The sequence below is a fragment of the Phocoena sinus genome, chromosome 20 (assembly GCF_008692025.1).
Source record: "Phocoena sinus isolate mPhoSin1 chromosome 20, mPhoSin1.pri, whole genome shotgun sequence".
Lineage (NCBI taxonomy): Eukaryota > Metazoa > Chordata > Mammalia > Artiodactyla > Phocoenidae > Phocoena > Phocoena sinus.
In genome coordinates this window covers 41,885,747-41,907,266 of record NC_045782.1, presented here as the reverse complement: position 1 = coordinate 41,907,266, position 21,520 = coordinate 41,885,747, and the positions used below count along the sequence as shown (strand labels likewise).

Here is a 21,520-nt window from a genome sequence, read left to right as displayed (position 1 = left end):
CCCAGACCAGACACTTGCAGACAGCAGAGCCACTCACAGTCCCCCTTGGCTGTGAGTGCCAAGGTTCTAACTGCTTAACACGGCTTTAAGGAAATTCTGCACCTGTAAGAGGTGCCAGGATTCTGGGCAGCAAGGGGCATCTCATAATGGGAGGTTCCAAATTCCCTTAACACAGCTACATTGGAGGTCATTTGCTCCATTTTAAACATCCTGGGTCCTTCAAACCACAAAGCCCTCTCCCAAGCATACATTCCACCCACCCAAACTCTCCTCCCCATGCTGCAAGGGCACATCTTCAGAATCTGCTCACCTACCCTCTATAAGGGTAGCGTCAAGCAAGCCCTTACATGGGGCTTTGGGCCCTATAATTAAAATTTCCCTCGATCTAGACCGCTGCCCACACATTAATTGAATTTTATTTGCCCACTGTCCTGATGTATTATTTTTGCTAGTTTCTCCGTTTTGGACTCAAGTAACTGATTTTTTTTTTTTTTCCATCTCACGGAATAGATTCAAATTTTCCAGGGATTTAATTGATCTCACCAGCTATCCCGCCAGCCTGCAGGACCTGCCTCCCTGGCTGTCCGCGTAGAAAACAGGACCTTTTTTCCTCCCCGGCTGCAGCTTCCGAGTGGGTCTCAGGAGCCCGCGACCAGCCCCGACAGCTGCCCAGTCCTGAGGCCTGGCGTCCTGTGACCTGCCTAAAGTACTTGCTAGCAGGCTACACACCGCCCGCCCCCGCCCACCCGCACCCCCAACATACACACACATCCCACAGGAGTGCGGGCGGAAGCCGCGGGAAGCCCGACGGCTGTAGCTTTATTGCAAGATTTCTTCTCAAATGCGAAATCAAGCCAACAAGCTCAGTGACTCGGATTCGTCAACAGCGGCGCCCACCCGCACGCTGCTCGGAACTCGCCCCCACTCCACCCCACCTACGTACACACAAAGTTCCCACGCCAGTGACCTCAGCCCCAAGTGCATCCCACAACCTCTCCCACCCTGCCCAGAACTTCCTTTCAAAGTAACAGTTAAGAACCCCCATCCTCTACCCTCCCACCCAGCAACGCTGGACCGCACGCAGGACCGAGTCGGGTGTGGAAGTCCCTTCCCGCGCCGCCGCCTAAGGTCCCGCAGTGGCCCGGGCCCGGGCGCCCGGAGGCACGTCGCTGCCCCTCGCGCTGCCCGCCGAGAGGCGGCGGCAGAGCCCGGGGAGGGGGAACCAGGGTCCTGGGCTCCCTTCTCCGTCTTCTTCCAGCCAAGCTGCCGAGGGCGGGCCGAGGCGGCGCTCAGTACAGCCCCAGGATGGCAGCGCCCACGTCCTTGGAAGGCCGGCGCTCCTGCATCAGAAAGTTAATCATGCTCTCCGACTTGATGAGCAGGTTGCAGCCCAGGAAGAAAACGCCGAAGACCACGGTGAGCGACAACACGCAGAGCACGGCAATCTGCGCCACGCGCGACACCCACAGGCTGCGCTCATCCGGAGCCAGCCCCGCGGGGACCCCGTCACTGGCGGACAGCGGCGCGCCCCCGGGGCAGCAGCCCAGCCACGTGCCCAGCCCGTGGCTGCGATTTCCCACGGCGGCCCCGCCGCCGCCGCCGCCCAAGCCACCCGCCGCTTCCAGGCCGCTGTGGTTCAGGAAGGTCGCGTTCATCGCCGCTCGGCGGCCGGGGTCTTGGCGCGCGGTCCGGGGCACACCGGGAGGCTCTCCGGCGTCCGCGCTCTCGGAGACGCTCGGGTCCACCTGTGTGCGTGGAGAGCAAGAGGGCGGGGGGCTGCCCGCGCGCCGCACCCCTCGGGCCGCCGGCCCCTGGGCACCTGGCGGGAAGCGGCGGCCGGGAGAAGGCAGCAACAGGCTTCGCGGGAGCTGGAGCGGCGGAGCCGAGCGCGCCTCGCGGCACCGACTGCGCTCCTCGCACTCCCCGCCGCCCCTCCCCTAGCAACGGCCCCGCCCCCTCCTTCCTTCCCCATCCCCCCCCGTCCCAGGCCCTGCAGCGTCCTTGGGGGGCGGGAATCCCGCAGCGATCGCAGCTCCCCCAGTGTCCCAAGGCTGGAAGGGGTCGGGAGATCAGGGCAGCCCCGCCCTCGGTCGGCGAAGCTCGACACCCTCGGGGCAGCCTTGGTTCCAGCCGGGAAAAATCTCCCAAGGAGCCTCTTCTGGGATTTGGTGCTCTTAAGCAGTTAAGTTCTTCTTGAAGTCTGCCCTAAGTCTCTTCTCCGCTCTTTACTGAAGTCGCAGGAAGCCTTCCCAGATGTCAGAGGAGTCGCAGAGACCCCTCCCCTCGCCCCAGCGTTCCCTTCCCTCTCCTCTCTCCCCTCGTCACTGGGCAATGGCCCTGGGTGGCCGGCCGTGTCCCGCCGCTCCCACCCAGGTCCTCCCAGCCTCGCTCCCACCGTCAAGGTGAGGAGTACTCTTTGCCTCCTTCCCACCTCGCCCCCAGGCCTCCCCGTTTGACATTTTCTTAATTTAAAAATGTTATTGCATTTTTCCCTTCTCCATTCCTTTTCACAAATACAGGTCATTGTAAACTTGTTAGAAATTACCGATTAGCAAAACACAAAAAAATCTAAAAGCTCATAATCCTACTACCCAGAGAGCGTCCATGTCACCGCCTTGGTACAAAATCTTCCTGTCCTTTTTCTATGTGTGTCTTTATATATGTATTCAGAATAGGGACGCACTCTTCATGCATGCTGTTTTGTAACCCTTTGTCATTTAACAGTTTATCCTTTGGTAATGATAAATATTCACCTACAACAGTGGTTCTGAATTGCCCAGGGGGCTTGTTAAAACCCAGATTCCCGGGCTCAGCCCAGAGTTTCTGAATCAGTAAGCCTGTGCATTTCAAATAAATGCTCTTGCTGCTCCTCCTAGATGCACTTTGAGAATTACTGGTCTGCAGCATCATTTTTAGTGAAGGAATTGTATATTGTAGTCAAAGTACTGTTGACTACAAAGACTGTTACAATTTATTTAACCAAAGTCTCTATTTTTGGATATTTGACTTGTTTCTCTCTCTCCCTTTCTTTCTCTTTCTCCCTCCCTTCCTTCCTTCCTTCCTTCCATTCCTTCCCTTCTTTCTTTCCTTCCTTCCTTCCTTCCTTCCTTCCTTCCTTCCTTCCTTCCTTTCTTCCTTCCTTCCTTCCTTCCTTCCTTCCTTCCTTCCTTCCTTCCTTTCTTTCTCTTTCTTTTGTCAGAAACAAGATTACCATAAAGAACCTTGTAATGAAATCTTGGTACAGAAACTGTAATTTTATTTATTTTTTGCGGTACAGGGGCCACTCACTGTTGTGGCCCCTCCCGTTGCGGAGCACAGGCTCCGTCCGGACGCGCAGGCTCAGTGGCCATGGCTCACGGGCCCAGCCGCTCTGCGGTACGTGGGATCTTCGCGGACCGGGTCACGAACCCACGTCCCCTGCATCAGCAGGCGGACTCTCAACCACTGCGCCACCAGGGAAGCCCAGAAACTGTCATTTTTTAATTTCTATTATATTTTGAAAAATGGACCTGCAGAATCAGTAAATCACATCTAACCAAATTGCCCTCGAGAAATGTACCAGTTTACACACCAGCCCTGTGGAGAAAGAGCATACTGCCCCCGGTCCTGTTTATTGTCAATATTTAAAAAATCATCGTGTGAATTTAGGGGCTAGTGGATGGTTTCTCACCCTTGTATTCTTTGATTGTTGAATCAAAGGAAAGAAGGAAAGCATTCAGGACTTTTTGCAATAGTCCAGGCAAAAGATGGCTGGCTGGAGACTTGGATTCCAGTGCTGGCGGTGGAAGGAGAGATAAGTGGATGGAAAGAACGGGCTTGGCAAATTGGAGGGAGGGGATTCAGGATGCCTCCAGCACATGAGCATCCCAAAGCCACCCCCTCACTATTAGTAGAACACTAATTTGTGTGTGTGTGTGTGTGTCCTGCGAAGCTATTAAATTTCTCATTTTAAAGATGAAGAAACTAACATGTATGCGCACACACACACATACACACACACACACAAGAGATTAGGGAAAGACCCAGCTCACCTCCTCAGTCTTAAGAAAGCAGCCTGGCACAAGGGCACTCAGAGTTTTCTGGGCAGGAGTCTCCCTTTCCTGACCACCCCTCAGAGCCATGATAGAACAGGATGAGAACAGGTATCTGGCCTAGACATTTTGTCCCCGGCTTTTGACCAGCTGGGTTTCTTTAGAGAAATGTTTTTATGTCTTTTGTCCATCCTTTTCCTGAGACCAACCCCTGACCTTTGATATACCCTGGACTTGGAGCCCATGGCTTTGACCCCATCCAGCTGAGGTCAGTCAAGCTGTCTGCTGCACAGAAAGGTTGGGGAGGGGTGAGTAAAGGTGGGGTACAGGGGCCTGCCTACGCCAGTAAGAGGCTGTGAGGAGGCTCATGGTTGGCCTTTCCTTTATTAAGAACCTATTATATGCTCAGTGCATTAAATATATTACCTCACTGAATTCTTACAGTGGATGTCCCCTTGACATGAGGAAACGGAGACTCAGAGTGGTTATTTGACTTACTTAAGACCACACAGCTAGTTAAGCATCAGAGCCAGAATTTGAGCCGAGATCTGTCCTGTTCCAAAGCTACACTCTTTTTAAAAAAAATTTATTGAAATATGGTTGATTTACAATGTTGTGTTAATTTCTGCTGTACTGCAAAGTGACTCAGTTATACATATATATTTTTTCATATTCTTTTCCATTATAGTTTGTCACAGAATATTGAATGTAGTTCCCTGTGCTATACGGTAGGACCTTGTTGTTTATCCACCCTGTATATAATAGTTTACATCTGCTAATCCCACACTCCCAGTCCTTCCCTCCCCTACCAACCCCTCCCTTGGCAACCACAATTCTGGTCTCTATGTCTGTGAGTCTGTTTTTGTTTTGTAGATATGTTGGTTTGTATTGTATTTTAGATTCCACATATAAGTGATATCACAAGGTATTTTTCTTTCTCTTTCTGACTTACTTTGCTTAGTATGGTAATCTCTAGGTCCATCCATGTTGCTGCTAATGTCATTATTTCATTTTTTTGATGGTTGGGTAATACTCCATTGTGTGTGTGTGTGTGTGTGTGTGTGTGTGTGTGTGTGTGTGTGTAGAGATAGATATAGGTATAGATATAGATATATCAATACTACGTCCAAAGCTACACTCTTAATTATAACTGTCCCCTTTCTTCCATCATCCCTGAGCAGCTTTCTCTGGTTATGTGGCAGGAGAGGAAGATGTTGTCTGTGACCTGGGAGCAGGAAGGGAGAGAGAGAAACTTGGGCTTGTGGAAGTAAACAAAGACCACCCAAATGAACGAGCAAAGGCTATTCATTCACAGCTTACTACAGTAGGGGAGTCAGCCACCATTATTTGAGTTTGGCAGAGACACAAAGGCAGATAGAGGAGCGGGAAAGCTTTGTAGCAGCAAAAAGGGCTGGCTTCAGGTGTGCCCTGATTGGAGGCTGCTGGCATAGAAAAGCTATAGGTGGGATGACTAGACGAGGGGCAGCCCATGTGATTGGTTAGGGGAGCATATTTAACTTTCTCCAATTTGTACTGTGTTGAAAGTGGGGGCAAAATTAGGGAAGCTTGTTATTGATCAAGGCCTGGATGTTTGGGGCTGGTTGCTACAGGGGTTGTGGTTTGGCTTCCTGGGCTGTTGCTATAGGTAGTGGGTCAGAGCACTATTTTTTTTTTTCCTTCGGTACGCGGGCTTCTCACTGTTGTGGCCTCCCCCGTTGCGGAGCACAGGCTCCGGACGCACAGGCTCAGCGGCCATGGCTCACAGGCCCAGCCGCTCCGCGGCATGTGGGATCCTCCCGGACCAGGGCACGAACCCGTGTCCCCTGCATCGGCAGGCGGACTCTCAGCCACTGCGCCACCAGGGAAGCCCCAGAGCACTATTTTTTTTTTTTTTTAAACATCTTTATTGGGGTATAATTGCTTTACAATGGTGTGTTAGTTTCTGCTTTACAACAAAGTGAATCAGCTATACATATACATATGTTCCCATATGTCTTCCCTCTTGCGTCTCCCTCCCTCCCACTCTCCCCATCCCACCCTTCCAGGCTGTCACAAAGCACCGAGCTAATATCCCTGTGCCTTGCGGCTGCTTCCCCCCAGCTATCTACCTTACTACGTTTGTTAGTGTGTATATGTCCATGACTCTCTCTCGCCCTGTCAAAACTCACCCTTCCCCCTCCCCATATCCTTAAGTCCGTTCTCCAGTAGGTCTGCGTCTTTATTCCTATCTTACCCCTAGGTTCTTCATGACATTTTTTTCCCTTAAATTCCATATATATGTGTTAGCATACGGTATTTGTCTTTTTCTTTCTGACTTACTTCACTCTGTATGACAGATTCTAGGTCTATCCATCTCATTACAAATAGCTCAATTTCATTTCTTTTTAAGGCTGAGTAATATTCCATTGTGTATATGTGCCACATCTTCTTTATCCATTCATCCGATGATGGGCGCTTAGGTTGTTTCCATGTCCTGGCTATTGTAAATAGAGCTGCAATGAACATTTTGGTACATGACTCTCTTTGAATTTTGGTTTTCTCAGGGTATATGCCAAGTAGTGGGATTGCTGGGTCATATGGTAATTCTATTTGTAGTTTTTTAAGGAACCTCCATACTGTTCTCCACAGTGGCTGAACCAATTCACATTCCCACCAGCAGTGCAAGAGTGTCCCCTTTTCTCCACACCCTCTCCAGCATTTATTGTTTCTTGATTTTTTGATGATGGCCATTCTGACTGGTGTGAGATGATATCTCATTGTAGTTTTGATTTGCATTTCTCTAATGATTAATGATGTTGAGCATTCTTTCATGTGTTTGTTGGCATTCTGTATATCTTCTTTGGAGAAATGTCTATTTAGGTCTTCTGCCCATTTTTGGATGGGGTTGTTTGTTTTTTTGTTATTGAGCTGCATGAGCTGCTTGTAAATTTTGGAGATTAATCCTTTGTCAGTTGCTTCATTTGCAAATGTTTTCTCCCATTCTGAGGGTTGTCTTTTGGTCTTGGTTATGGTTTCCTTTGCTGTGCAAAAGCTTTGAAGTTTCATTAGGTCCCATTTGTTTATTTTTGTTTTTATTTCCATTACTCTAGGAGGTGGGTCAGAAAGGATCTTGCTGTGATTTATGTCATAGAGTGTTCTTCCTATGTTTTCTTCTAAGAGTTTGATAGTTTCTGGCCTTACATTTAGGTCTTTAATCCATTTTGAGCTTATTTTTGTGTATGGTGTTAGGGAGTGATCTAATCTCATACTTTTACATGTACCTGTCCAGTTTTCCCAGCACCATTTATTGAAGAGGCTGTCCTTTCTCCACTGTACATTCCTGCCTCCTTTATCAAAGATAAGGTGTCCATATGTGCGTGGGTTTATCTCTGGGCTTTCTATCCTGTTCCACTGATCTGTCTTTCTGTTTTTGTGCCAGTACCATACTGTCTTGATTACTGTTGCTTTGTAATATAGTCTGAAGTCAGGGAGCCTTATTCCTCCAGCTCCTTTTTTCGTTCTAAAGATTGCTTTGGCTATTCGGGGTCTTTTGTGTTTCCATACAAATTGCGAAATTTTTTGTTCTAGTTCTGTGAAAAATGCCAGTGGTAGTTTGATAGGGATTGCATTGAATCTGTAGATTGCTTTGGGTAGTAGAGTCATTTTCACAATGTTGATTCTTCCCATCCAAGAACACAGAGCACTATTTTTATATACGGTCTGGCCACTGTATATTCAGTCTCTCAGACTCCTTCCCAGAGTTCAGGAGTGGGAGACCTGCCTGGCCTGGATTCAGCCAGGTGCTCCCTCCTTCTGCTTTTCCCTTCTGCCCTTTCTGGAGTCACTGGTCCCAGCAAGTCCGGTTGCTATTTGATTGCATTAACTGCTTTTTTTTTTTTTTTTTTTTTTTTTTGAGGGGGTCACCTGAGTGGCTTGTGGGATCTTAGTTTCCTGACCAGGGATTTGAACCCTTGCCCTCGGCAGTGAAAGTGCAGAGTCCTAACCACAGGACTACCAGGGAAGTCCCTGCATTAACTCTTAATTCGTATAATATCCCTGAAAGAGAAGTACATTACTTATCTCTGCATCACAAATCACCCCCAAATTTAGCAAATATTTATTAGCTCACATAGCTTCTGAGGGCCAGGAAACTGGAAGCAGCTTAGCTGGGTTGTTCTGGCTCAGGGTCTCTCATGAGGCTGCAGTCAAGGGGTTGGCCAGGGCCACAGTCACATGAAGGCTGCACTGGGGGTAGGGGATCAGCTTCTAACGTGACTCCCCAGCAGAGCTGTTGTCTGGAAGCCTCAGTTCCTGGCCCTGGAGACCTTCCCGTAGGGCTGCTTGAAGTCCTCATGACAGGCAGCTGGCTTGCCTTAGAGCAACTCTTGAAGAATGTGCTGGAAGGTGAGCAACCGGTGGAAGGGGGAGGGGCAGAAGAGTGGGGTTGCAGAGTAGAACACATCAGCTGTCATTGTTACTTAATCTTCACAGCGAGCCTTGCAGAGAGAAGTCAGAAGCCCCATCTGACAGATGAGAAAATGGAGGCTCCAAAAGGAGAAAAATCTTGCCTGAGGTCACAGAGCTGGTACCTGGCACAGCCAGAATTTCAGCCCTTAGCTACCTTATAACCCAGCCCAAGTTTGTTCCAGCACGTTCTTTGTGCTTTGGGGGGGAGGGGGAGGGGGGAGGGGAGCGTTTCGCTGTTAGAGAAAGACCACCCTCTCCTCCCAGGCCCCAGGGCTTGGGAGGGGCCTCAGGAGCCTAAGAAGGTGCTGTCAACTGGGCTGCCTTCCCGCTCTAGAATGAGGAAGCCAGAGCCTCTGGGCCCAGCGGCCACCCACACAGGACTATTTTTACCCTCCACCTCAGTGACAAGCCTGCATCTCCCAGCTCTGGAAAGGCCATCTGGGCAGTCTGGCTGCCCCAGGAAGAACCTCCACCCAGAGGCCACCGTTGTCCCCGCAGCTGTTTCTAGGTGAACCTCTAGCTGTCCACCATGCCTTGGCCAAACGGGGTTGGTAAGACGATTCCACCCCTAGATTCAGAGACTAATAAAACATCCCCAATTAGTATCAGTTGCCGGATGGACCTATCTGAACCGAAATGTTTACATCTGAAGGTATTTTGAATTGTTCACATTTCTAAAATGTTAACTAAGTGTTCTATGCATGAACCATTTTAATCAAGAGGTAAGAATGATTTTACTTGCATATTCAACTGTACACACACACACACACACACACACACACACACACACAAACACACACAGTGTCAATAGATGACCATTGTACAACGGTGCTCTTCAGGGAAGCCCAAAGGCCCTTGAAAGGAATTCATTTTCTGAAGTGGTTTCAAACAGCTGCCCTGAGCCTCCTGTTTATGCCCTTAGTTTGTTTGGCAAACTCTTCCTGGAGCAGGCAAAGGTTGCCTTCGGCCCAGGTCCTGTCCAAATGATCTCACGTTTTACATTGGCAGAGGGGAAGTTAATGATTTCCTGCATCTGGTACAGAATTTAAATAAACACAGATTGCCCTGTTTCGCTTTTGCCCCTCCTCGAGAGACTTCGAGGTTGGCCCCTGCTCTGTTCACTCATCCAAGGTGGAGAGCAGAGGAGCGCCACTCTTCACACCAGGGTGGCTTTGCCCAAAGCATCAGGAGAAATGCCTCAGGGGTATCTGTGCCATAGCAGAAAGGGGGCAGTACCTGTGTAAGTACTGTGCAGTGGGGAACTAGTGAGCAGGTATCACAGGTATCAGGAACTTCACATGCCACCTCCTACCACCTGTCTGATTTGTGTTTCAGAGAATACCTGGATTTTGGAGGTCTGGAATCTATTTCTGCCTCTGCCCCTAATTGGCTATGTGCCCTTTGACAAGTCACCCATCCTCTCTGGGCCTTGATTGGCTCATCCATAAATCAAGGGAGCTGAAACAGATCATCTTCAATAAAACTTTATTTATAAAAACAGGGAGTGGGCCATTTAGATCATGGTTTGCCATCCTCCACCCTCTGTTTCCTGGAAGGTGGGGGAGGGGATGTGCAGAGAGCATTGGGCCCAAGATCTGTGCCTGGTCTGCACCTAAACCACTACTTGGGCCTCCCTTACCCCATATATAAGATGAGAAGCATGGTTAATATCTTCATTCCCCAAACTGTGCTTTCTGGATCAGCAGTTCCGTGAGGTCTGTACAGAAGTGACACTGACCTTAACAGATTTCTTTACTACAGGACTTCTCAGGGCCTTTAGTATGTTGATGTGCCTTGTGAATTTCCCGGGGGGGGGGGGGGGGGGCGGGGTTGCAGGATGCGGTGTGTAACAATGGGATTCTTTTTCCCTACCCACCTACTAATATTTTTTGCCACTGTGCACCACTCAGCACCGTTAGGGAAATGCCCTGTAACCTCCCCAAAGCCTCTGTTTCCTTCCCTGCAGAACAGGGGTGATAAATGGTTTCTGCCTCCTAGAATTGTTGGGAAGGGTAAATGAGGTAACGCCTGGAAGCGGGCCTGGCACAGGGCCTGGCACAGAGTAAGTGTTCAATAAATGCTGGTGGTGATGATTTATAATGAGGTTCTTCCCTTCCAGCTCTGACATGCGCTTCCAACGGCAGCGTGTAATTAGACCCCAAATCATCTGGCTCCTGGAGCCGAAAGAACAAGGCTGGAGGAAGGAAAAAGGAAGAGAAATATCCTTCTGGGTTGCCCATTTGGCACCAGCCTCACTGCCAGTCGTCACAACAGGGGAATGTAGCAAAATGCCAACCCCTGATGACTAGGCTCAGGGGAGCTGGTGGTTCCCTGTTTAGCTCAGACGCTGTGGGGGAATATCGGAAACTGTGGAGAGGAGAGGGCTGGGACCAGCGCTGCTTTGGGGTCAAGCAGAAGAACCCCACAGCATCCCAAGTGGGTCAGCCTCCCTTTCTCACTGTCTGGGCACAGTGATCTTGGCCATTTACAGGTCTGTGTGATGTGCTGGGGGAACAGTGACAGGAGTGCTGAGTCAGAAAAGGTAAACAGGAAAATGCAGACAAGGGCAGGAAGAGCAATCAGCAGAGGAAGCAGCATCTGCAGTGGCTCTGAAGCCTGGGGAAGCATCGGGCCATAGTCACAGGGACCCAGGGGTGGGGCGGCAGTGCGGAGGAGTGACAAAGGAGAAGGCTACAGGGTGGGCGGGGAAGCATTTACATTTCCCTGGATTAAAAAAGAAAACAAACTCTCCTCTGTATTTTAAAAAAATTTGACAATGAACGTGTATAGCTCTTATAAGAAGAGAAATAATGTTTTTGAGAAAGGAAAATGATCACCCTTGCAACCATGTAGAGATCACTCTGGATGCTACTGCAATTGACCAGACAAAAGGTAATGACGAGCAATTCCACTCGCAGGTGTCCATTCCCAAAGAGTTGGAAATGTACAAATACACATTCATGTGTGTTCACAGCAGCACTATGCAGAGTAGCTGAAAGGTGGAAACGGCCAAATATCCATCCACAGACGGGTGGACAAACAAAACGTGGTCCAGCCGTTCAAATGGGATATTATTCATAGAAAGGAACGAAGGACTGCTACACGCTGCAACGTGGAGGAACCTCAAAAACTTCAGGCTAAGTACAAGCAGCTGGACACAAAAGGTCACATACTGTATGATTTCATTTATGTGAAATATCCAGAGTCGGTAAATCCATAGAAACAAAAATGCAGATTAGTGGTTGCCAGGAGCTGGGGGAGAAGGAATGAGGAGCAACAGCTTAAAGGGTGTGAGAGAAAGTCCCAGCATTCAGAACACTGAAATCTCCCATAGTTGGGTCATAAGCCCTCTCTGTAGCTTAAGCTACCTCGAGCTGACTTTCACTTATACAAAAGAGTCGTATCTAATTCACCTGATACCATTCCATAAGACTCTTTGCCAAAGTTCTTAAATCAAGAATAAAGTCACCAGGGACTTCCCTGGTGGTCCAGTGGCTAAGACTCCGTGCTACCAACGCAGGGGGCCCGGGTTCCATCCCTGGTCAGGGAACTAGATCCACACGCTGGCAACTAAGAGTTTGCATGCCGCAATAAAGATCCCATACGTGGCAATGAAGATGCTGCGTGCTGCAACTAAGACCCGGCGCAGCCAAATAAATAAATATATATATATATATGAGAAAAGAATAAAATCACCTACGGGTGGGGGGAGAGGGAATTGGATGAAGGTGGTGAAAAGGTGCAAACTTCCAGTTACGAGATAAAAAAGTACTAAGGATGTAATGTACAACATGATACATATAATTAACACTGCTGTATGTTATACGTGAAAGTTGTTTAGAGGGTAGAGTCCAAGAGTTCTCATCACAGGGAAAAATTTTCTTTTTCTTTTATTTTGTATCTATATGAGATAATGGATGTTCACTAAACTTATTGTGGTAATCATTTCATGATGTATGTAAGTCAAATCTTTATGCTGTACACCTTAAACTTATGCAGTGCTGTATGTCAATTATATCTCAGGAAGGCTGGAAGAAAAAAAAAGAAGAAAATGATCATACTATCAATGTTTCTGAAAGCCATGATGAACATGTGCAATGGGAGGAACTTGAAGAACCTTCTACAAGGTTTATAATGATGAAAAAATGGAACCAAATTAAATGTCCAAGAGAAGGGGGTTGATCGGGCTTTCCTGGTGGCGCAGTGGTTGAGAGTCCGCCTGCCGATGCAGGGGACGTGGGTTCGTGCCCCGGTCTGGGAAGATCCCACGTGCCACGGAGCGGCTGGGCCCGTGAGCCATGGCCGCTGAGCCTGCGCGTCCGGAGCCTGTGCTCCGCAACGGGAGAGGCCCGCGTACCGGAAAAAAAAAAGGGGGGGGGGTTGGTCAAATTACAGTACATCCCTTCAGCAAAAAGAATGCAAGGCCACCATGGGAAAATGATTCTGTGGCACAGGGGCCCTCCAGCTTGGCCACACATTGGAACCACCTGGGGAGTCTTAAAAGTCCCATAGACCAACCCCATCCCAGGCCCATTATATCGTCCTGGGGGTGGAACCCAGACGTGAATATTTGTTAAGCTTTCCTGGGGGGTTCTAATGAGAGCCACTGTTGGAGAACATAGAAATATGGCCACTATATGCAGTCATTCCTTGATATCCAAAGGGAATTGGTTCCAGGACCTGCCTTGGATACCAAAATCCGCAGATGCTAAAGTCCCAGAGTTGGTCCTCCATATCTGCGAATATGGAACCTGCCTTGTATTGAAAAAAGTCTGCTATAAGGGGACCCGCGCAGTTGAAACCTGTGTGGTTCAAGGTCAACTTTATTGTTAAGTGAAGAGAAGTTAATAATCTAACAGAGTATACCCTATGACTCCTTTCTGGTAAATTTCTACCTGTGTGCACACACACACACGCACACACACATAAACACAGACTCACATAGATGAACAATAGGTGTGAAACATTGATGTGCTCATCTCTGTAGGATGGGGCTATGAGAGACTTTGATATTTTTCTTTTGATTATCTGTATTTCCTCTATGTTCTAAAGTAAACATTATGTCTTGTAATAAGTACAAAAAAAGATAAAGTCATCATCTTAAAAAGTCATATACTTTTCATTTCAGGAAAAAGACAGAAATGAGCATCTAATCAAACAAGGTGTATGCAGGTCATTTGCGAACACAGAGCATCCCTAGGGGTGCTGCCACTGCAGCCCAACCGAGAGGCAGGTCCCAGCCTCCTGGTGACACCTGGGTTCTGTGAGTTAGGCAGGTGCTCCTGCCTGTAAGCCTCAGGCTCCTCCAGGGTTAAATGGGATGGGTTTGCCCACCTCACAAGATTAAAGGCACGAATGTGCAGCGTCTGGCACAAAGTAGGTGCTGGATGCAGTTTGCTTCCTTCTCCATCGGTAAATCTCAGAGTCAGAGCCTGCAGCCAGTCGGCTCCTTGCTTGTCTTGCTGAAGGAGAAGGATTGGTTTTGCCCAAGTTCATCCACAGCTGCTGGTCCCCAGTGCTGTTGCAGCTGTGCCAGCCAGTGGCCACCTCTCATTGGCTTTGGCTGGGAATCTCTTCTGCCCGTGGAATTTTCCTGGGCTCCCTAGAAAAACCCCAGCTTCTCATCAGCACAACCTGTTGACCCTCTTATCAACATAGTCTGTATCTACCATCCCCAGATTGGGTCCCATCTGCATAAAGAAAGAAGGGCTTTCAGTCTTCCTGGGGTTGCTCACCTTTAATAAAAATAACAATTGTAGCTGCCATATATGGACCGTACGTGTACCTGGGCTTAACACCCTCTATCTCTCAGCCTTAACTCTGCCGGGCATGGGATGATACTATTCCCTTTTCACAGGTGAGGCTCAGAGAGGTGAAGGGACTCAGTCATGGTCACACAGCTGATAACTGGCAGGCCTGTCTGGCCCCCAGGTTTCTCCACTGTACCACACTGCCTTCTACCTGTCTCTGTTCCCTTTTCTATCCCAGTGGATTCTCATGTGCGGCCAAGTTAGATAACTGTTTTTACAAAAGCAGTGATTCTCAACATTGACTATGGAATTGCCTAGAAAGATTTAAAAATGCTGGTGGTAGGGTGGGCATTGGAGGGTGTGGGGTGGGAAGGGTGGAGGTGGGAGGAGGGCGAGTGGGTGGGTAGCCACCAGAAGGGGACACTCGGGGCCTTCTGCGGTTGTGGTAATGTTCTACTTCTTGATCTGGGTGCTGGGTACTTGGGTTGTTCATTTATTTGTGAAAATCATTGAGCTGTACACTTATGATTTGTGTACTTTTCTACATACATGTTATTCTATGGTAAAATTGTTTTAATTATTTTTTTAAGTAAAGAACAAAAGGCAGTTGTCCTCAGCCACGTCACTGCCTCCTGGGAAAAGGCAGTCTGTGGCCCCGGATTCATCATCTCAAGGATGCTTTTCACGACATCAGGCAGTTGTTGGCCTTTGAGTCTGTGCCTGTCCTTGACAGTGAGCAGACACTTCTTCCAGGGCTCATGCTACGCTTAGCTGTAAAAGGCCCACTGCTGCTGCTCTGGTACTCAGGGACCGTCAGGCCCTGTGGCTGGGCTCAACACCCCCTCCCTCCCCACAACTGCACTCATATGACCTCACTCTGCCCAAGCCCTGGGACCCAGGGCAGCAGGGATGGAAACAGCTACAGCCCAGCACCTGGGCCTAAGCTGTGAGTCCCCTGCTGACTTCTGCCTTGTATCATAATTTGAGTCACTGGATACGTCTTCTATGACCTTCACTTACTGACTGTCTGATTTTTAGCTGGGCCCATGAATGTGTGAAATGAAGATGGTATTTCCCATTGTCATTTGTGGCTAGGTCTAGTTATGTGACTCAGTTTTGGCCAATAGAATCTAAGTGAAGTAGTCTGCACAATTCTAGGAAATGCCCTAAAAAAGGAGACTGCTCTTCTCCTTCCCCTACTCTTTCTTGATACCTGGAATATGGCAAGGAAAGGCTGAGTCCCAGCAGCCTTTTTGGTCCAAGGAGCAAAGTTATGAGTGAAGATAGGAGAGCAAGACAGGGGAGCCTGGGTCCTCTCTTTCATCTCCTTTGTACCATGGAGCACCCTGTTGGTGGTAGACTGACTCCCTTGGGGTGTCTTAACGTGAGAAGAAAATGAGCTTCTACCCTGTTTGAGCCAGTGATAGTTGGGGTTTTCCATTCCTCTCCACTCAGCTTAATCCTAGCTAATCATCATGGCTTCTGATTTGATCCTTGGCTCGAGTTCCTGCCTTGGTCACCTGCCCAGTATGAGGCTGAGGGCCCTGCCTTGCCCCTTCTGTGCACTGGAGTTCTGTCCCCGCCCCATCTCAGTGCCACCTACTGGTGCCCCCCATCCATGGTGTCTGCAGGATTGTGTGTTGCTGCATTTGCCTCTTGCCAGGGTGGAGTATAGTCTGCCGCTCCAGTTGCTTTCTTAGGGTGAACCCTGCTGCTTCCCGCTTCTCTCTCGTCCTCTTACCGTGGCTCCTGCCCTGTGCCTGACAGACTCTGGACATCTACAGCAGGACCGATGCCTGCAGGACCTTCCCCAGTGGGCAGGTCCACGAGCAGCCAGTTCTGGAGAGGTAAAAACAGTGGAACCTTCATTCATGTATGCATTCAACTACCTATCAAGCGTCGATCTTGGGCACTGGGGACACAACAGTAGGACCAGGTCGAGAGATGGTGCACTGGGTACAAGCACAGGCTGTGGAGCAGGAACAGCAGACACAGGCATCAAAGACCCTGGAACTGATCACAGGAATTTTTAGGGGTTTCCTTTAAGGTTATGCCCAGGACCTTGGTTATGTGTGCAAGTCTGCGTAAGTCACTACACCTCTCCAGCCTTCAGCCTCCTCATCTTCCCCATCTGCACATGACAAGGCTGAACTGGATGATGTTTAAGATTCTGTGCAGATCTGTCCTCCTATGAAGGGAGAAAAAGGCCTAGGAGTCCTTAAGCCCAGGTTTGCCACCCATGGGCTGCTGCCTGATTTAGGGCCTTAAGACAACTCCTATTTAATTATTTATTATAATTCTCTGGGTTGATGGGGGCTGAGCTGGACAGTTCTTCCGGTAACAGTTCCCTTTACCCCTCTGACCTCTGTGCTCATATAGAAATGGGATACACTTGTACCGACCCAGAATTCTCACAGAATTCATGAGATAATAGCCCGGGTAACCGATAGTAGAGGAGGGGAAGTTTCTCTTTATTGAAATAAACCAGTTACTAAATGAAGAAGGAATTATAGAATTAGAATGTCACCATGTTTAACTCCCAGAGAATTAATGGGTCCAGGCATTGGGCATCAACAGCTGCTAATGTCACAAAAAGGAAGCCAACTAGACATTATGTCCCTTTGATGGAAGAACACAACACCTGCTTTGATCTTAATCTGATCAAACCTTTAGACTCAACTGTCAATTTACAGGAATTATAGAAGACAGAGCAATATGTTAAACTACATCATGGGCTTGTAATCATCAAAACACAGACTGTGGACAATCTACAAGGTATAGGCTCTGCCTTCTTCAATAATAAATTACAAAGAAAAAGCGAAAGAGGGGAGAGAAACTTATGGATTAAAAGAGATTTAGGAGACATCAACCAATCACAACTGAGCACATCTTATTTGGATCTTGATTTAATCCAATTGTTAAAAAAAATGCTTTTTGGCATAGAACAATTAGAAACTTGAACACTGACTGAATATGTAATGATATTAAAGAATTATTGTTTTCAGAAAGACACAAGATAGTAAATAGTAATAGACAAAGTACAAAGAAGTGTCCAGAAGCAAGGACCTATCATTAACTAAGTCTGGGGCGTGTGGGAGAAAGAGACTGTGCTGGGAGTCCTACCCCCAACTTGGCCATTAGCTCACCCTGCGTGTAGCCTTGGTCGAGTCTTTTCCCCTCCCCAGTCCTCAGTTTTCCCATCTATGAAATGAAGCAAGTGGATCCAATGGGTCTGTGAGGACTTGTTTATCTCTGGCCTCCTTTTGCTTTGTCCTCACCTGTGCAGCCCTGGAGCCTTTACTTGGTGCCTGTATCACCCCTACCATGTGTCCATAAGAGCATAAAAGCAGCAGGATGGGCAGAAGCTCATAGCTGATGGGCCCTGCAGAACAGAAGAGGCCACCTCCCTGAGGCACCTTGCCTGGAGGACCAAGCTGCATGATCCCAGGCAGACCGGTCCAAGCCCAAGTGGAAGGATGTCCAGGAAAGAAACCTCTGGAGAGGGACTTCACTGGTTGTGCAGTGGTTAAGAATCCGCCTGCCAATGCAGGGGACACGGGTTCGATCCCTGGTCCGGAAAGATCTCACATTCCATGGAGCATCTAAGCCTGTGCGCCACAACTACTGAGCCTGTGTTCTAGAGCCCGTAAGCCACAACAAGAGAGGCCACCGCAATGAGAAGCCCACGCACTGCAACATAGAGTAGCCCCCGCTCGCCACAACTAGAGAAAGCTTGCACACAGCAACAAAGACCCAACGCAGCCAAAAATAAAAATAAAAAAAAAAATTACAAAAGAAACCGCTGGAATACTTCATCACCCACAAACCACACACATGAGTTATCTGCTCACTGGGATGGTTTGGCTTTTCCTGACAACTGGGGCCTTTTGGTGAGCTCCCTGGACCTACATCCTGGTCTAGTCACCTGCTCGGGACTCCAGCTGAGGTGGGGCCCCGCTGCCTTTGACACACATCTGTGGGCAGAAATGAACAATGTCACTGGGTCATTCCATATCACCTGCCCCTCGATTCCTTGTTGCTGGTCTCTGCCCACCTGCCCTTCCAATAGCATCACTAAGAAAGTATCAACCTTAGCACAGAACCTCACACATTGAAAACATTCAATAAATAGAGAGGACTTCCCTCCTGGACCATCACAGGGGATTAAAATTCTCCTGAATCATCAGGAGCTTTATCTCCAGAAGTTTGAAATAAAATACCCACCACCTGCTACCAACACCAACCAATTTAACACAGGAACTAAATAATACCCCAGCCCCAAAGAGTAAGAAAGACAATTCCATGAAAGCGAGCAGCACAGAGTAGCAGCTAACCCACCATGTTGGTGTCAAACCTGAATTCAAATCCTTGCTCTACCTCCTGCAAGCTCTGTGATTATGGGTGAATTACTTAACTTCTCTGCATCTAACTTCACAAGAGTGCCGTGAAGATGAAATGATTCACCGCACACACTGCTTCGTGCCTCACACGCTGGGAGGGCTCAATATGTATTAACAATAGTTTTTATTGGGGGGCCTCCATTGTAGCATCCACCATCACCTCCCCACCCCCAATTAAACCTTGTCTCCTTTCCCTGTCCCTTATAAAAAATGACCTTTCCACCAGTGCTTCATTCTTCAGCCTGGTTAGCTAAGCCTGTGATGTTGCAGTGTCTGCTAATGGAACGCTGAATTTTTTTTTTTTTTTTTGGCTGCGTTGGGTCTTCGTCGCTGCGCGCAAGCTTTCTCTAGTTGCGGCGAGCGGGGCTACTCTTCGTTGCGGTGCGCGGGCTTCACATTGCAGTGGCTTCTCTTGTTGCGGAGCACGGGCTCTAGGCGCGCGGGCTGCAGTAGTTGCGGCATGCGGACTCAGTAGTTGTGGCTGGCAGGCTCTAGAGCGCAGGCTCAGTAGTTGTGGTGCACGGGCTTAATTGCTCCGCGGCATGTGGGATCTTCCCGGACCAGGGCTCGAACCCGTGCCCCCTGAATTGGCAGGCGGATTCTTAACTACTGCGCCACCAGGGAAGTCCGCTTTGTTTCATAATAGGAGGGTTTCAGGCAAGGTGGAAGGCCAATACAAAGGGTACCTTGAGCCTGAGCGGCCTTCTAAAGGCACCTTGAGAATCACAACTCTTTGATGCCACCTCCAACTACTCCATGTCACTTCTGTGGATGACGGACCTGGAGCTCTGGCTGCTGCCCCACTGGAGATAGGACATATGGTAACACAGGGAGGGCTCTCGATGTTGAGGGACCAACAAAGTGGAATCAGGAGCCAGAGAGACCACAACCCAAATCCCGGCTCTACCACTGCATAAATCGGGGATATTAATGCCCAGCTCCCAGGCTGGCGAGCATAGAGGAGGGAATACTTTTAAGTGTTGGTGTCCCCGCAGCCCCTGCCTTCCTGTACCTGGACCTCTGCTGGCCTCTAGTGGCCACTTGGATAAATTGCACAGAGAGTTGTCCTGAAAACCGGCACGTGGGAGAAATTTTGCCCCAACTTCTGAATTTTCCTAATACTGGGATTCTCAGCCATGACAGACCCATAACTCCCTTTCCACAAAATATGTTTTGTGGGTAGTGTCGTTGTTGCTTCCGAGGCTTCAGCATTCATGATGAACTTACTTAAGATTGTGTGTGACCACTGGGTACATATACTTGTCCCTGTGGGATTTGTCCTTGGATGTTATCTAGACAGAAAGAATGATGAAAAGCTAATTGCCTTCCAGAACAAGAGTCTGTTATATAAAAGGCAATTAAGACCCAGTGAAGAAGTCACCAGGAAGTAAAAGTTGCTGCTGAATTACAGAATGTTCACATTTTTTAAATTATAAGAAAAATAAAAACACATTCATTACTTAAATATATATATAGTGTAATGATAGTAATTTTTAAAGATTTTAAGCACTTTATTGACATATAATAAATGACATATTTATAGTGTACAATTTGCTAATTTTTGATTTATGTAAATTCTCATGAAGCCATCATCACATCAAGATAGTGAACATCTCAATCACCCCCCAAAATTTCCTTGTGCCCCTTTCTACTCCCTAATCCCCCAAAAAACTACTGATCTCTTTTGTCATTATAGATTAGTTTACACTTTCTAGAGTTTTCTATAAATGGACTCATACAGTATATACTCTTTTTTTGGTCTGGCTTCTTTCACTCAGCATAATTATTTTGAAATTTATCCACGTTGTTGTGTGTACCAGTCATTCATTCTTTTTTTTTTTTTTTTTCTTTGCGGTACGCGGGCCTCTCACTGCTGTGGCCTCTCCCATTGCAGAGCACAGGCTCCGGACGCGCAGGCTCAGTGGCCATGGCTCACGGGCCCAGCCGCTCGGCGGCACGTGGGATCTTCCCGGACCGGGGCACGAACCCGCGTCCCCTGCATCGGCAGGCGGACTCTCAACCACTGTGCCACCAGGGAAGCCCCATTCATTCCTTTTTATTGATTTGTTTAATCCATTCATAATGACGGTAAATTTAAAAATCAGCATAATGCTTTAACTATAATATAAAAGAGAAACTGGGGGAAAGTAATAAAATAATAGGCAAGTTCTATGAAGATGCTCAGGCATGATTACACTAAAACATATAATGATGTAGTCACATGCTTTACCTATACGTGCAGTTATATGAGCCCAGTTCTTTGCCAGGAATTTTGGTTTGACTCCAAAGGCCAGCAATTGGCCACCCCATGCAAGAGGGTCCGAAGCTGGGTGGATGACGTGTGGGGACTGAGTTTAAGCAGAGAAAGTGGACACAGGCAAATTTTAGCTCAGTGGAAAGATTCATTTCTCGAAGGGCTGACCATCAGGGTGGCATGCTTCTTTTTGAACTATGTGAATGATGTGTCTGGACTGGACCATCATGGAATTTCTCCAGTCTATTAATTACTCAGACTTACGGACCTGCTAAGGTCCATATTTGATTTTTCAAAGGCAGGTGTGTATTTCACTCATCTTGCATTTCACAGCACAATCTAGGCGCTTCCATTGCACTTTCCTGAGCAGAGACATAAGTCTCCCTCCTTGCTCCATGCTCCCAGGTCCAGCAGCAGGCAATGGTACTTCTCAGTCCTGCCAGGGGTCCCCCCTTGGGACAAAATATGATTTTATGGGAGAAAGTGTTTGGCAATGCTTTTGGGGTATCAAGGCTTTAGAACCTTCAGTTATATTTACTTTCTTGGATAATCTACCCACTGTGTTTTTATTAAAGAAATCTGTTGCTTGCTGGTAACCCTTGGCTTCTGAGTGGCCAGTCCTTGCAAGGAATTCACTCC

At 48.2% G+C, this 21,520-nt stretch overlaps 2 protein-coding genes across 2 annotated transcripts; one reads left to right on the top strand and one right to left on the bottom strand.

The window, feature by feature from the left end:
- Nucleotides 1–781: 781 nt before the first annotated feature.
- RPRML (reprimo like) lies at nt 782–2,856 on the bottom strand. Its single transcript, XM_032618096.1, has one exon. It carries the CDS (start codon nt 1,653–1,655, stop codon nt 1,290–1,292), a length of 366 nt encoding a protein of 121 aa, XP_032473987.1. The 5' UTR covers nt 1,656–2,856; the 3' UTR covers nt 782–1,289.
- Nucleotides 2,857–13,832: 10,976 nt separating this feature from the next.
- LOC116746195 (NADH dehydrogenase [ubiquinone] 1 beta subcomplex subunit 1-like) lies at nt 13,833–20,018 on the top strand. Its single transcript, XM_032617491.1, has 3 exons — nt 13,833–13,853; nt 15,859–15,914; nt 19,811–20,018. The coding sequence occupies exons 1-3, from the start codon at nt 13,833–13,835 to the stop codon at nt 20,016–20,018; spliced, it is 285 nt and encodes a 94-aa protein (XP_032473382.1).
- Nucleotides 20,019–21,520: the final 1,502 nt, after the last annotated feature.